The following is a 13369-nucleotide window of genomic DNA, read 5'->3' on the forward strand; positions in this document are numbered from 1 at the left end:
GGAAAAGAGGTATATCAGAGCGGGTTTTTTATGTGTGTGCTTTACATTTGCCTTGTGTGCAAGCGCGAATTGGATGACTGAATTCGACGGGCCCAATGTAATTTGATTCGATCCAGAAGTCAAACAAAAAATAGGAACACAAAGAAATCTTCAATTGAACCATGGGACGTGTTTGTTTCTTTATACTTTAAACCCTTTTAGTGTTTCACTGGTCCATGTCTACTGTAGTCTCACTGTAGTTCCGAAATAGCCTTCATGGCACGGAGTATAAAGCAAACTTAGAACACTAACTAGAACACGAACGGATCAGAACTGTAATATATTCAACATCGGTCCTACCAGAGGTGCTTAGGATATACTCTAGGAAGCTAGGCTTATGTACTAATGATAAAGCCAAAACTGCAAAAGTCAGGCCAGGGTATGAATGCAAGAAAGACAGGACGACAGACATACGTCGTCAACGGCGATTCTCCACCTGCTATCCCCACTGCAACAGCCAATTCTATCATATAGTAACCTACAGCTCACCCTCGCGTTGACGATGGATCCAGGGCTCGGTGAACTCTGCCGCCGCAGACTGGGCATTTTCACTCCAGGTTGCCATGGTTTCTTCATCGACATCGTCGAGGAAAGACAGGCCAGACATGGCCCGACCACCGCAAGCACGTTCCAAAGCGAGGAAAGCAAAGTGGCCACCGATAACCGGTCGAGCAAAGAAGTTAGGGCCAGGGAAGCCGCCATCACCTTCTGTGTTGTGTAGGTCTGTAAGGGGACGATCGGTGGCTGTCTCGTTGACCCAGCGAGCGACGGACTCGAGGATCTCGGAACGCACTGGCTTGGAGGCGACGGCCATAGAGAAGAACTCCCAGTCTGTCTTGGTGTAGAGGTGACGGCTGTCAAGGGGGAGACCGTACTTCTGACGCACGTAGTGGTACCAGATGGACTGCTTCTGGTAGATGTGGCGTGGGACGAAACCTGGCTTGTCTGATTCGGGTCCATCGAGATGGAAGCAGAGCTGGGCGTCGGCGTAGAGGTTATAGATGGTCGTCCATGAGCCGTACCAGTCGTAGGCGAGCTTTGCGTGGGTGCCATCTCGGGACATGCCGAATTGTTCCCATTTGGCGATGTAGTCATCGGCGATTTCCTGTATAATAGTTAGCCGGAAGTCTGAATAGATGCATCTTGTTACATTTCATACCTTGAAGTATGAGGCGTCGGACTCGTGGCCAGCCACCTCGGCGATCTTGCTCATCGCATTGATACCGACAATACCTTTCAAAGCTAGGTTGGTCTGGAGGGCTAACCAGCCAGCAAAGTCATCGGTGGAAACTGTACAAGTCAGACTCAATAAACCAAAAGCAAATTATATAAAGAAATAACTCACGTTGGTTGGCGGGCTCGAGAGAGAACTCCACCAGATAGCCAGTCCATTGCTTCCAGAGACGGTAGCTTCGCTTCACCCACTTCTCTGCCTGGCGCCGGCCGTCACGACCACCACCCCACTTACCATCTTGGTGGGCAATGCCAGAAAGCGTCTGCAAGTCACCAAGAGGGAAGATTCCGGAAGACTCGCTTTCGATGCTCGGCGAGACTGAGCCCTGTGTTGACCAAATGGAGGAGGCAGCAGCAGAGTCTTCATACAGAAGCGAATTCACGATTCCCAAGCCCATGATGAGGATGTTACCACACTCCTCCACCGGCATGTACTCATCATTTCCGTCAGGATGGCCGGTGGCATTAGGGAAGTGTGTGCCCAAGTCGTGCATCGCATACTTGTTAGGGTACTGTCCGCTCAGCATGTGCTCGATCAGCGGCTCCAGGAGGTAGGCCAACCATCTGGGGTTGGTGTACAAGAAGAAGGGGAACGCCGGGAAGATGACATCGATGGTCTGGAAGTTGCCATTCGAAGAGATCTCCTTCAGGAATAAAATAGGGGAATCTGGAGTTCCTGAGAAGGTGGTTGCACCCATGACTTGTCGCGCGGTTAAGGCAACGATGTCGACATAGTCATCAGCACCCGACAGGTAGGCATCCTCCGCTACTTGCTGGGAGTAGTTGGAGGCCAGATAACTGGCTTCAGCGTAGTCCCTGTAGTGGAAACTCAAAAGCTGCTCCGTAGTAGGAAACCACGATTCCCACAAAGGCCGCATCAAGGTGAGCCCACGAGCTGCGGCATACTGCACGACGGGGCTTTGAACAAGAGCAACAGTGAAAGTGACACTATCAGCGTAGCTCTTTGACTGCTGACCTGGGTTGAATGACTTCGAGAACGCGAACACCGGTGTCCGGTCCTGAATAGCTCTGAACGATTCATCGTTGGCGTTATGCAGAGAGCCGCTGCTAGCGAAGACACGGCGAACATTGACTGCATCGCCAGACTGATAATTCACATCCTGGCTCGAAGTCAGCAGAAGGTTTCCCGTTACTTTTGATGAGAAGACTTACAGCAGGTCCAGTGAAATGAAGTGTGCCCCATTCGGCACGGTCGCGGGTCTCCGTCAGCAGAAGCTCGGTCTCTCGTTGTATTTGCCATCTCTGAAGATCAGAGTTAGAGTTCTCGTGCTGAGCCTTGAGTTTGTCCCAACCCCATTTGATCTTGTTATGGGTATCCCCGCTGACCCAGCGGCCATCGACATCCATGTAGATATTTACTTCAACATCGCCCTGGACGTCAATTGTGACGTATGAGGCCGGGATCGACTGTCGCAGAGTCGAGGATGGAGTAATTGGGGAAAGGAAAGACACAATGATATCCAGAGTGTTCGCGGAGCCGGTATCAATGTGGTATGTCAAGTTGGTTGTGGACGCATCGTAATTGTGGCCGAGGTACTCAGGGTACTTGATCTTGTAGCTATGATGTGTTAGATATTTGTGCCAAATGAATCCATCCCATCCAGGGCTCATACCTTTCCTTCGAAGACAAGGATTCATGCGGCTTGCCTAGCAAAGGATAGACCGCACCCTGGCTGGGGACTTGGGCCATCAAGGAAAGCCCCACCTCCTCTCCGGTATAAAACATGGGCCATTTTTTCCAGGGTGCCTCTCTGGCATCGCCAAACCAAGTGCTGAGATAGGGATTTCGCACAATGAGTGGAAGGACAGGCGGAGTCAGTGAGGAAGCAGCGATAACCGCTGCCTGGCAGGCGACCAAAACGGCTAGTGACAGCTGCATGGTCGCGTTGAGGGGAGTGAATGTGACACAAGTTTTACAGTGTGTCACCAACTATTGGTATAAAAGATCAAGAGAGTGTTCAGGAGTTGTAGAAACGAAGATCGAAACCCAAGGGGTGAAGGGAAGAAATGCGGGGAAGGATCATCTGGTTCACGGCGTTGTGCTTGGCCTTGGGCTCTCGGATGTATGAGGATTGGCTCTGTAGTTCAAATCGATTGTATTTTCTTTCTTATTTCCTCCCAGTCTCTTAACTCTTCAGTCAAGAAAGTCGTGTTTCCTCTTCGATGATGTCATGCGGAGAGATAGCTCTTATCACAGCTTCTCCAATATTCTGCATAGATCGACCGAGGGTTGATGAACTACCTAAAGAATCATTGCAGTTTGATAGTAGAGAATATTGACAAGGTAATATATTGATAAAATGGTATTTGTGGGAGAAATGTGGATATCAGAGCTATGTATCTATAGACGGGACAGCGCAAATGACTAGGACACACATACTCCTAGGTAGGGGATCAGTTCAGGCACAGCACGAAGTCTCTCATATTTCCTCTTACCTGCGGGGCAAGGTTTGTCTTTGCTCACAGTTTCTCCAAGTTCAGCTCAAAGCTTTGTTCCGGTTGTTCTACGGCGATATACTCCAAAAGGATTCGCTTAAAGGTTCTGGATTGAATAAATATAGGGAAAAGCGAAATTAACAACCAAGGATAAATCGAACTGTCAAGTCATTATGAAAAATAATTTGGTCTCCGCTGTTATTGTCACAAAACAGCAACATTCCGTGATATATAATCCCGGTCTGTCCCAGGTCCTTGAATTTGTTCAATAGCTGTCCACGGTACAGCATAATTTATGCCTTATAATGTAGACAATACGCTCACAAATAGCAATAACATGAGATTCATGGTTTCTATTTTCTATTTAATAGCCCACTTATGCGGAATTGGCCCCTGTGGATCCGGGAGACACGATGGAGACACGATGGAGACACTGGACGCGCCCCAGGACGCGGGGCTTGAGTATTCGCTTAATTGCGTATGCCAGTAAACACGTCAAAACAGCCCCTAAAAGGGACTGGAGCATTGAGTCTAAGAAACAAGGGGCGAAACGGAATTGGCGCTCCAATGGGCTGAATTGGCCTGAGAAGAAAGGCCAATATCAATATCACGTACGCCCAGGCAGTATACCGCCAGGCAATATTGACATACTACATAGCATAAGGAAAACAAGGAGTTAATCTAGCCTAAATATTGTATTTCAACAGTAACATAACAGAAACATCAAATATATCAAACCAACGCGTGCTACGAGTGGGTACAAAGTCCGTGCTCTATACAAGCTAGTAAGGTATTGGGGACTATACGCGATCGACGCGCCCGTTTTTCTTCATTTCGGACATTTCGAACATCTCCTTTCCTCCATTCTACCTTCCCGTGGTCCCTTGGATATCTGGCCTGGGTATCTGGTCTGCACATCTGGTCTGCATTCCAATTGCCTGGTATACTTCCCTGCATATCACGAGACTCCCCCGCAGAGCTACTTTCGGACCGCGCTGGTCCCATCCACTTCTCTCCTCACGACTCGCACCTCAAACCTCAAACCTCGAACCGAAGTCGAAACCTCTACAATGAACACAACCGTGCAATATAGTCCTGTGAAGGACGGCCGGCGGATCCTAGGCGAGAAAGACTCCAACGCGTGTCTGCCCCCCGCGCCACAGGCCAAACAGTCATTCCCGGTCACAGGAACGCCCGTGAAACGAATGTCAACAATTCTCTCACCTAAGAAGCTCCTCCCATCTCCCATATTTGCTGGCCAAAAACGGACAAGAGACCAAGTGGATGAGACAGAAGAGAACATCGGACACATGCAGGCGCGGGAGTGCTCTCCGCTGCACGTCCAACCCGCCGCCCAGGAAGATATGCAAAGCCAGGTAAGCTCTATAACGCATATGCAAAGAAACCTCCGGAATGATCAGCCTCAAGCTAACCATATAACGCGCCGAAATAGCTGCAACAAACACCCGACGCGATGGACATCCAAACACCACAAAACTCCCAACCCGAACGTGACCAGACACACAGCCAAATGGAAACAGACCATGCACCTGCCATGCTTCATACCCCCGAGGAAGAAACGCGTAGCGTCCCCGAAGACCCAGACGCGCGCAAAATGTTCATCCAACAAGTATGCAAAGCAAAACTACACACAAATACCCATGGACAGATCTAACAATGGCACATAGAAAGCAAACATCCTCCGAACCAGAATACAAAGCGCAATGCGCAACGTGACAGACCACCAATTCGACCGGCGCGTCTCCGAGCTAGAAGAACATAGTCGAAAATGCCCACGCCTCTCTCTTTCCGTCCTTTCCACACCACCACTCTCATCCCGCAAACACTTCACACCATCGCAAATGAAGACGCCCAGAGTCGGTTCTTCTGGGTTTAGCTCTACTCCTTCACATGATACGCCCGATCTCCCGGCTCGACTGTCACATTTGTCTTCGAGCGTTCCCCAACACCGCGCAAAGCCTCATGGCCAACATACTCCTCCTAATGCTCTGGGCTCGCCGATGCAGTTGAGTAGTCCTCCTGCTACGGTTATTCGTCGCGAGCGTGAGCGAGAGTCGAGTATGGGACCGAGGGCTGACCTTGGGATTGAAGATGCTATGACGCCGTCACAGCGGGGTGATGCGGTTGATGGGTTGCTCAAGCTTATGAGTACGACGGATAGGAATGAGAGCTCGGACTCGTGGACTGGATGATTGCGTCATAGAGCATTGATATTCTCCGGTCAACGCTCGCCCCAAAGAGCCGTTTTGAACGAACCGAGTTGGCATTGTACACCAGTAGCCAAAACCATTTTGGAAGCAAGGTGGAATGACGGTATACAGGTCCATGCAGCTAGTTTATCAAGACTTGGCTGATATAATGCTGGGCCTTGATATGACAGCGGGTTATTCCATTTGGAACATGCAGTATTATTAGAATAATCAGTCTCTACGCTGCAATCAACGATACCATATGCATATTTGAACGGTCTAGAATTCAATATAACCACGTTGTGTCTCAGCAATGAATGTCGATGATCAGATCGGCAATATGATAAGATGAACGTGGTCATGCAAGATGACGGAAGAGAAACACCGCTAAACATGTCAATTAATGCCAAAAGTCATATCCAAATTTAGACCCAAAGCCCTTAAAGAAATCCTCAACGGACCTTCTTAAGCTTATTTCGCTTCCGACCCAAAATATCACGACCCTCCTCAATCTCACCAGCAGCCTCACGCTTAGCAGACCCAACTTCCTTAAGGACCCCAGTGCGAACGACCCGACTCTCAACATTGACACCCTCCTCCTCCCACTCGACCATCTGGCGCCCAACACGTGTCTCAATAGCAAGCACAAGCTCAACATCCCGCTGCCCAACAAGCGTAACCGCCTCACCACTCCGGCCCGCACGAGCCGTACGACCAACGCGGTGAACGTAGTCATCCGGGTTGCGCGGCACATCGAAGTTGACAACCAGGCTTACAGAGGGGATATCGAGACCACGCGATGCAACGTCCGTAGCGACGAGGACGCGCGCAGCGGTAGCGCGGAACCGGCCTAGGTTCGACGTTCGCTCTGATTGCGGTAGGATGCTGTGCAGGGAGGTGACGCGGTGGCCGAGGCGGCGGAGTGTGCGTTCTAGGACATCGCATGTGTTGGTGTGATTGCAGAAGACGATGACGGGTTTGGAGATGTTTTCTTCTGTGGAGAGAAGGACGTGGAGGAAGGCTTCGCGGTGCGTCATAGGCACCTTAAGGTAGGATTGTTTGAGGGTTGGGGGGATTTTGCCTTGGTTTTCGGTTCCGATTTCGGTTGCGAAGATGGGCGGCTTGTCGCCTGCTGGGGGCGTGTCCTTTAGTAGGCGCACTTCGGCGGTCATGGTTGCAGTGAAGAGTAGGGTTTGGCGATCCGTTGTTGGGGGGAGTGCTGCTAGGCAGGTTTCTACGTCTGGGAGCTGGCTTCCTTTTCCACTGGCTAGGAGTCGATCTGCTTCGTCTAGCACGACCATCTTCACTCGCCGGAGTCCGGCGATGGTGTCTTCGCCGGATGTCTTGATGTGATCTGCCAGTCGGCCAGGGGTGGAGATGACGACGTGCGGTCGGTTTGCGAGCGCGATGGCCTGCTGTCGCATATCTGTGCCTCCGGTGATGAGGATGGGCTTCATACTTTGCGGGGCGGACACAGCCTTGAATTGTTCAAAGATCTGTAGTGCAAGCTCACTTAACAGACCGATGTTAGCAACTGTATACATCTAGATCATATATTTTCAGGATGGCGAAACATACCGAGTCGGAGTCAGCACCAGAGCGAAGATTCCGAACGGATTCTTTGCCCATTGCTGCATAATAGGAACCGCAAAGGCCATAGTCTTTCCGGAACCAGTTCGACTCCCGCCAATGCAATCCCTCCCCTTCAGAATCTCAGGAATACAAGCCTTCTGAATAGCAGTCGGCCGCTTGATAGCCATATTTTTCAACGAGCTAACAAGCCATGGTGCCACATTCAAAGCGGCAAAAGTAGACACTTCACTCTCTCGACCGAGCGCAATCGCATCGGCAATAGTCACTGGTTCCTCCTCTTCGGGCTCAGCGTTTGGATCGACCTCCCCCTTCTTCTTAATACGGGAGACGGCTGGAAGCGGCGCAGGTGCGACGTACGAGTCGTTTGAGGCATTCGAGGACGTTGAGAGACGGCGCCGCTTTGGGGCGCGGTCTTCGACATCGGATTGTTCCATATCGACGTTGTCGGATGCATATGAGTCCTCGGACTGAAGCTGTTCCTCGATCGGGGGCGCCATTGTTGTTTGCGACTCGTCGATCGAGGCAAAATAATTTTGTGGCAGAAAAGTTATCTCCAATAAGCGGTGGAGTGAACCTTGGGAGATCTGACTACGTCACGTGCATATAGATCTTAGCTATTTTGGACTTTATTCGAGTCGTAGAATTGATTGATTATTCTTTATTTTGAATCTACTTGAAAAATAACGGCATTGGCTCGAGAAAGAAAGCTTCTGCCAAATTTCGACACCCACAAAAGCTTTCAGTCTATCCTGCTAGCCGTGCTTCTCCGACGCGAAACTCGAGAAGGAAGCTCGTACGCCTCTCCACGCTCCAGATCACTATCCTCAACAGCCGAGTCAGAAGAAGTCGAGTGGCGACTCCCCAAAACCCCGTCACCACCTCTATTCGAAGACCCATTAGCTCCACTAGCCGCTGCTTCATCGGAATCATCTTCAAACCCATGAGTACCACCAACACTTTCCATAGTAAACGGACTAGCAGTGGGACCATCCAGTGCAGCCAGCTCCTCACGAGTAAACCACTTAGGCAAAAGGAACGTGCGCACGGGGATGAGAAGCAGAATAATAACAGGGAAACCGATAGCAGCGATGGTCTGCGTAATAGCAAAAGTAGCACCGAAACCGACCAATTCAAGAAGGACAAAAGCCCAAATTGCAACACGGCGTTCAATCCGCTTGAGAGGGTCTGAAGCAGGCGTGAAGTTCTTGTCTTGGGCGAGGAAGATCAGTTTCTGTGTAATGCCGTTGCCCTGTAGAGCTTGAACACCCATGATGAAGAAAAGACCGGCCATGACGCCCTGCGGAATCAGGTGCAGGACAATGAGTAGTGGGCCGGTCATTGTGCCTAGGGTTAAGAGTCCCTGGGAGAAATTGCTGACTCGCTGCTCGACGACGTGGTCTGTTATCCGGATGGCTTTGCCTTTGTTTGTGTCGTCCTCGTCTGCGACTTGGCGGGTAACGCACAGAGCAGTTGTGTGGAAAGGTGCTTGCGGGATTAAACCGTTTGGGAAGGGGATTCCTAGCAGACCAGCTACGAATGTTGTGAGACCGAGGAGCCAGATGTCCCAGTGGAAGCCGGCTGGCTTTCTGAGGGGAAATTCGGTTCCCTGGGCAATGAGGGAGGAGACTGGGGGATCAGATTGGCTATTTTAGATATGAGGATGGAGTGACAGTACATACCATTGTGATCGAAGTAGAAGAGAATAGTGAGAAGCAGTGCGAATGGAATAGCGAGGAAGATATCACCAACGTCGATATCCCAGAATCGTACCAGCCATGAACGATCCAGAGTGGGAAAGAAGGCCTTGCTGGTAGGAAGTGTAGCCACATCAACATCCCTCATATGGCCAATGTGAACGAAGCCGGTGAAGAAAATGATCGTAAGTGGTGTGCCATAGTCCTCAAGGAACTTCCGAATGAATCGTTTGAAGAGATTGCTGTTACCCAATTCTCCACAGATCCATCCACTCATCAGGACGAGTAGCGCGACCATGATGGCCAGGTATGCGGATGTTTCTCCCACAGAGCCCCATTGTCTGGTGAGTACTTGGATACCTTTCTGAAGATAGATGCAAGCAACATAAAATCCAAAGATGTCACAGGAGAATCGGGTGACATAGGTTAATGCGTTACAGGAATTGGTGATAGCCAGAATCCAGTGCATAATCAACGACCAACTAGATTCTCTGTCAGTAAGTTACGGCGAAGCTTGAGACATGCTGATCCAACTCACATGCCAATCCAGCACATAAAAGCAAGATAAGGCGTTCCTCGAGGGGCAACGATATCGTAGACAGTATAGTTGAACACAGTGATAGGACCTAGGAATGTCAGCTTCAGCCAATAGTAACTACAATCAGGAAACCTCACCAGTAACACCAACAATAACCAACGGCTGCGCCGCAAAGAGGGAGAACACAATAGCCCCAAGAACAGACGCAAGTAGAACTTCATTTACCCCGTAACTCTGACTCGTCTTCTCAAACATATCCAAAGAGAAAGCCAAAGCAGGCAAGATACTACAAGAAGTATAAGCAACCAACTAATCCATAGTGCATTGAAAATAGCAGAGAGACCGTACTTAGCAAAGTACATATAAACCGTCGCAGGAACGACGCGATAATCCCACGCATCAGTCCAATCAGTCCAATAATACGGCGCTCTGCGCTTAACATCATTCACCATCCCACGGAATAAATGAACATGCCACCATTTCGCCTTGGCCGAGTGAGCCGATGTCGCGGTCGATGTATGGCGCTGCGAGTCCTCTTGGACGGTGTTGTGCTGCTCCGCCGCCTGGGCGGGTTCACGCGTTGATACATGGCTTGATCTTCCGGAACGCATTGAGCGCACAGATGATAGACGCTGTGACTGCCAGGAAGGTTTCCGCTGAGCGGACGCCGAAGTGTGCATGTTTGGCCCGGGCAGGGAGAAGTCTCCGTGCGAAGATTCCTGCATATGCAATGTTTTGATGGTTTCTATGGGTCAGTGCAATGCGAGCGGCATTTGGGCATTCAGCATAGATGCAGAGAAATACAAGAAGGCAAAGATTAGGGTGCAATCGAGGTGTAGTTGATTTTGCGGGGAGAAAATGACTTGGAGGTGATGAAGCCAAGAATAAAAGTGGGGCCTGAGGCAGGTCCTCTTATTGTTCTGTCTAAGCTGCTACTATATGACCATATATGCTACGGAAAAGGTAGTTATGTGAAGCAATACTTATTGTGAAATTAGAAGTAATAATCAACAGGGTAAGAAAAGCAGAATCTCGGTTGCTGTTTTTTGAGCTCCTTATTAGCGAGGGAACGCGGGCATCTCAAACAAATCGTATTGGTGCGATTGCCATTTTTTTTTGTAGGATTCCGTGAACGACTGCGACGCAAGTACATAAAGCATGGGGAGTTGCTCACGCAGGGGGAGGAGGTGGGGGAGGCTGGTCGCTGGGAGGGGGAGGTGGCGGGGCGTCACCAGGAGGCGGCGGGGGTGGAGGGCTGCCAGCAGCTCCATAGTACATAGGAGGAATGCCAGGAGGAGGTGGGGGAGCGCCCATGCCAGGAGGAGCAGCACCGGGAGCTCCCATGCCAGGAGGAGCAGCAGGATAACCACCGTATCCACCGTATCCATAGGCAGGCTGGCCGCCAGGAGGAGCTGGCTGCTGCCAAGGATTGGCGGCGGCGGCGGGTGCGGTACCAGGAGCAGCATATCCGCCCTGAGATGGGTAGCCGTAGTCGCGGTTCTGTGCAGCCCAAGGGGCAGGGCCACCCTGGCTGCGACCTCCGTAGTCGTCGCGAGAGCCATAGTCGCCACGAGATTGGTAGTCGTCGCGGGAACGGTTGTCGCGGCCTCTCTGCTGCCAAGGAGCCACATCACTCTGGGGAGGTGGTCCACGCTGCTGCCAGGGCTTCGCATCGCGGTCGTCAGGGTAGCCGCCCTGTTCGGGACCGGCTTCAATGCGACGGGGTTGGTACTCGCCACCTGCGCCACCAGACAGTTCGTTCATGAGTTGCTAGATATAATGTTAGTACCAAGCGTGAGATAGCAGTCAGATATCGAAAAAGCTTACCTCCATCTCACGATCCACAGCATCGCCAGTGCCGACACGGGGAGCACCGCGTCTGTCCATACCACCGCCGTTGCGCCAGTCACTGCCTCTCTGGCGGTCAGGACAATCACGAGCCATATGGCCTGCATTGCCACAAACACGACAAATGATGTTGGCAGTGAAGTTACGCTGCTCAGGGCAGTCATACTTGCGGTGTCCGATTTGACCACCTGTTGAAAGTGAAGTTAGTATTCATTGCGTAAAGGGATATTCAAACAGATCCAACTTACAGTTCTGACAAGCCTGGTTCTCATCGTCACGGAGAGTACCGTTAAGGGCAGCGAGCTCACGGAGTTGGTTGCGCTTCAGTTCGTTCTGGCCTTCAGGGATGGAGGCAGCCTGGTAAAATCGTCAGTATCAAGTTTGAATCATAAAATCAAGGAGACTCACCGTTTCAATGACATTGTGCACAAGCTTCTTAGCCTTGTTGACCTTTTCTTCGGTATCGGCCATAATCAGACAGTGCAGATCTTCTTCCTGGTTGCTACCGTGAGCGGCATCAGATCGGCCCTTTCCTTCCTTGACGGAACCTTTGCCTCGAATGGCAATCTTGGCGCCGGATTCGGTTTCCATCTTCTTCAAGGTGTTTCCACGAGGTCCTATGAGTAAGCCAACTGTAAAAAAGTAGCAAAGAAAGCTGAGTGTTAGTTATCCGGTAATTTTTGAATGAATGTGCAGCATCAAGCACCAAGGTTTAGCAAGAAACGAGTTGAGGACATTCAAAGAGAGATGCCTTGTCAACTCGAGTCGAGCAGGGACTCATGACAGACACGATGGAAGGATGGTTAGGAGTTAGAGGGTTAGTTATCATACTGAAGTTAATCTCTGGATAGTCATTCACTGGGACGTAGACCTTCTCTTGGGTCTTGGTCGGGCGTCTGTAGTCAGAGGGCGGGTGATAGTTAGGGATGGTCTTCATGGCCTTCTCGACCAGTTTGTGACGCTCATCCTCAAGCCGCTTGCGGTAGCGGTATTCACGAGTGTTTACACGCCTACCGAAGTTGTCGTACTGGGGAGGCGGCGAAGGAGATCTGCGATAGAGATTAGAAAATGAAAGAATGCAGGAAGAAAGAACATACCTGTCACCATCAGCCGGGACCACATCGTTGATCCGAAGCTTCTGGCTGATCTCCTCAATACGAAGGTGGAGCGTGTAAGCTTCCAGCTGCTCGCTAGTGAAGTTTGCCATAATCATGGTGGGCAGGCCCATGAGGCCAGCAGCCTTGTTCTCTTGCTGATCACCCCAACGGTTGCGCTTCTTGCGTCTCTTGGAGCCATCGGCGGCCAGAGGAGGATCCGCTATGGAAGAAAACTGTGAGTATATGTGGTTTTCGAGGTTGAAAATGAGGTATACATACCTCGAACAGGGCTGCGACCGCGCTTCGGGCCATCAAACGAAGGGGTCGCAGTGCGCGAGTCCTCCTCTTCGTCATCAGCGCCCATACGCCGCTTCCCCAGCGGGATATTGTTGGAGCCAGTGATGCCTTGATTGCGCCAAGCCATGACTGTATTGGTAAGAGAATGTGAGATTAGTGATATGAAGATAGGATGCCAAAGGAGACTCTTCTTTTTGTCTTGTAAAAGTGGCCCCCACGTGATGGCAGATATTTGGCGGTGTCTGATTCATTCCATGTTCACCGCCGAGTACTCCGTTCCTATACTGCTGCAACATACCGCCTAGCTCACTTTCTGCCCTCGACATTGAGCCCAGGTCATAGAGCAACTTTCAAGGCAAACAA

General features: G+C 50.8%; 5 protein-coding genes across 5 annotated transcripts; 1 reads left to right on the forward strand and 4 right to left on the reverse strand.

Annotated features, from left to right (window-relative positions):
* Positions 1-307: 307 nt before the first annotated feature.
* Positions 308-3381, reverse strand: N7446_008006 (putative glutaminase). The gene is made up of 5 exons (XM_058516751.1): positions 2907-3381; positions 2446-2851; positions 1385-2393; positions 1199-1329; positions 308-1144 (listed from the first exon to the last, which is right to left on the reverse strand). The coding sequence occupies exons 1-5, from the start codon at positions 3170-3172 to the stop codon at positions 518-520; spliced, it is 2439 nt and encodes an 812-aa protein (XP_058370397.1). The 5' UTR covers positions 3173-3381; the 3' UTR covers positions 308-517.
* Positions 3382-4610: 1229 nt separating this feature from the next.
* N7446_008007 (uncharacterized protein) lies at positions 4611-5942 on the forward strand (the record flags this gene model as incomplete). The annotated part of the gene is made up of 3 exons (XM_058516752.1): positions 4611-5105; positions 5183-5359; positions 5418-5942. The coding sequence occupies exons 1-3, from the start codon at positions 4800-4802 to the stop codon at positions 5940-5942; spliced, it is 1008 nt and encodes a 335-aa protein (XP_058370398.1). The 5' UTR covers positions 4611-4799.
* Positions 5943-6391: 449 nt separating this feature from the next.
* On the reverse strand, positions 6392-8029 carry dbp8 (ATP-dependent RNA helicase DBP8; the record flags this gene model as incomplete). The annotated part of the gene is made up of 2 exons (XM_058516753.1): positions 6392-7451; positions 7518-8029. The coding sequence occupies 2 exons, from the start codon at positions 8027-8029 to the stop codon at positions 6392-6394; spliced, it is 1572 nt and encodes a 523-aa protein (XP_058370399.1).
* A 242-nt stretch (positions 8030-8271) lies between these two features.
* N7446_008009 (anion exchange family protein) lies at positions 8272-10444 on the reverse strand (the record flags this gene model as incomplete). The annotated part of the gene is made up of 5 exons (XM_058516754.1): positions 8272-9158; positions 9212-9708; positions 9765-9852; positions 9902-10050; positions 10113-10444. The coding sequence occupies 5 exons, from the start codon at positions 10442-10444 to the stop codon at positions 8272-8274; spliced, it is 1953 nt and encodes a 650-aa protein (XP_058370400.1).
* A 490-nt stretch (positions 10445-10934) lies between these two features.
* bbp (putative zinc knuckle transcription factor/splicing factor MSL5/ZFM1) lies at positions 10935-13133 on the reverse strand (the record flags this gene model as incomplete). The annotated part of the gene is made up of 7 exons (XM_058516755.1): positions 10935-11534; positions 11592-11800; positions 11861-11969; positions 12021-12244; positions 12444-12661; positions 12710-12929; positions 12989-13133. 7 exons carry the CDS (start codon positions 13131-13133, stop codon positions 10935-10937), a joined length of 1725 nt encoding a protein of 574 aa, XP_058370401.1.
* Between the last annotated feature and the right edge of the window lie 236 nt (positions 13134-13369).

Source organism: Penicillium canescens, assembly GCF_028828765.1.
Source record: "Penicillium canescens strain IBT 15451 chromosome Unknown utg000005l_segment0_segment0, whole genome shotgun sequence".
Lineage (NCBI taxonomy): Eukaryota > Fungi > Ascomycota > Eurotiomycetes > Eurotiales > Aspergillaceae > Penicillium > Penicillium canescens.

Coding starts and splice junctions, on each gene's coding strand:
- N7446_008006 (XM_058516751.1), bottom strand. CDS start 3,172: ATGCAGCTGTCACTAGCCGTTTTGGTCGCCTGCCAGGCAGCGGTTATC. Junction 2,394..2,445: donor TTCATTTCACTGGACCTGCT/GTAAGTCTTCTC, acceptor ACTTCGAGCCAG/GATGTGAATTATCAGTCTGG. Junction 1,145..1,198: donor CCGACGCCTCATACTTCAAG/GTATGAAATGTA, acceptor ACTATTATACAG/GAAATCGCCGATGACTACAT.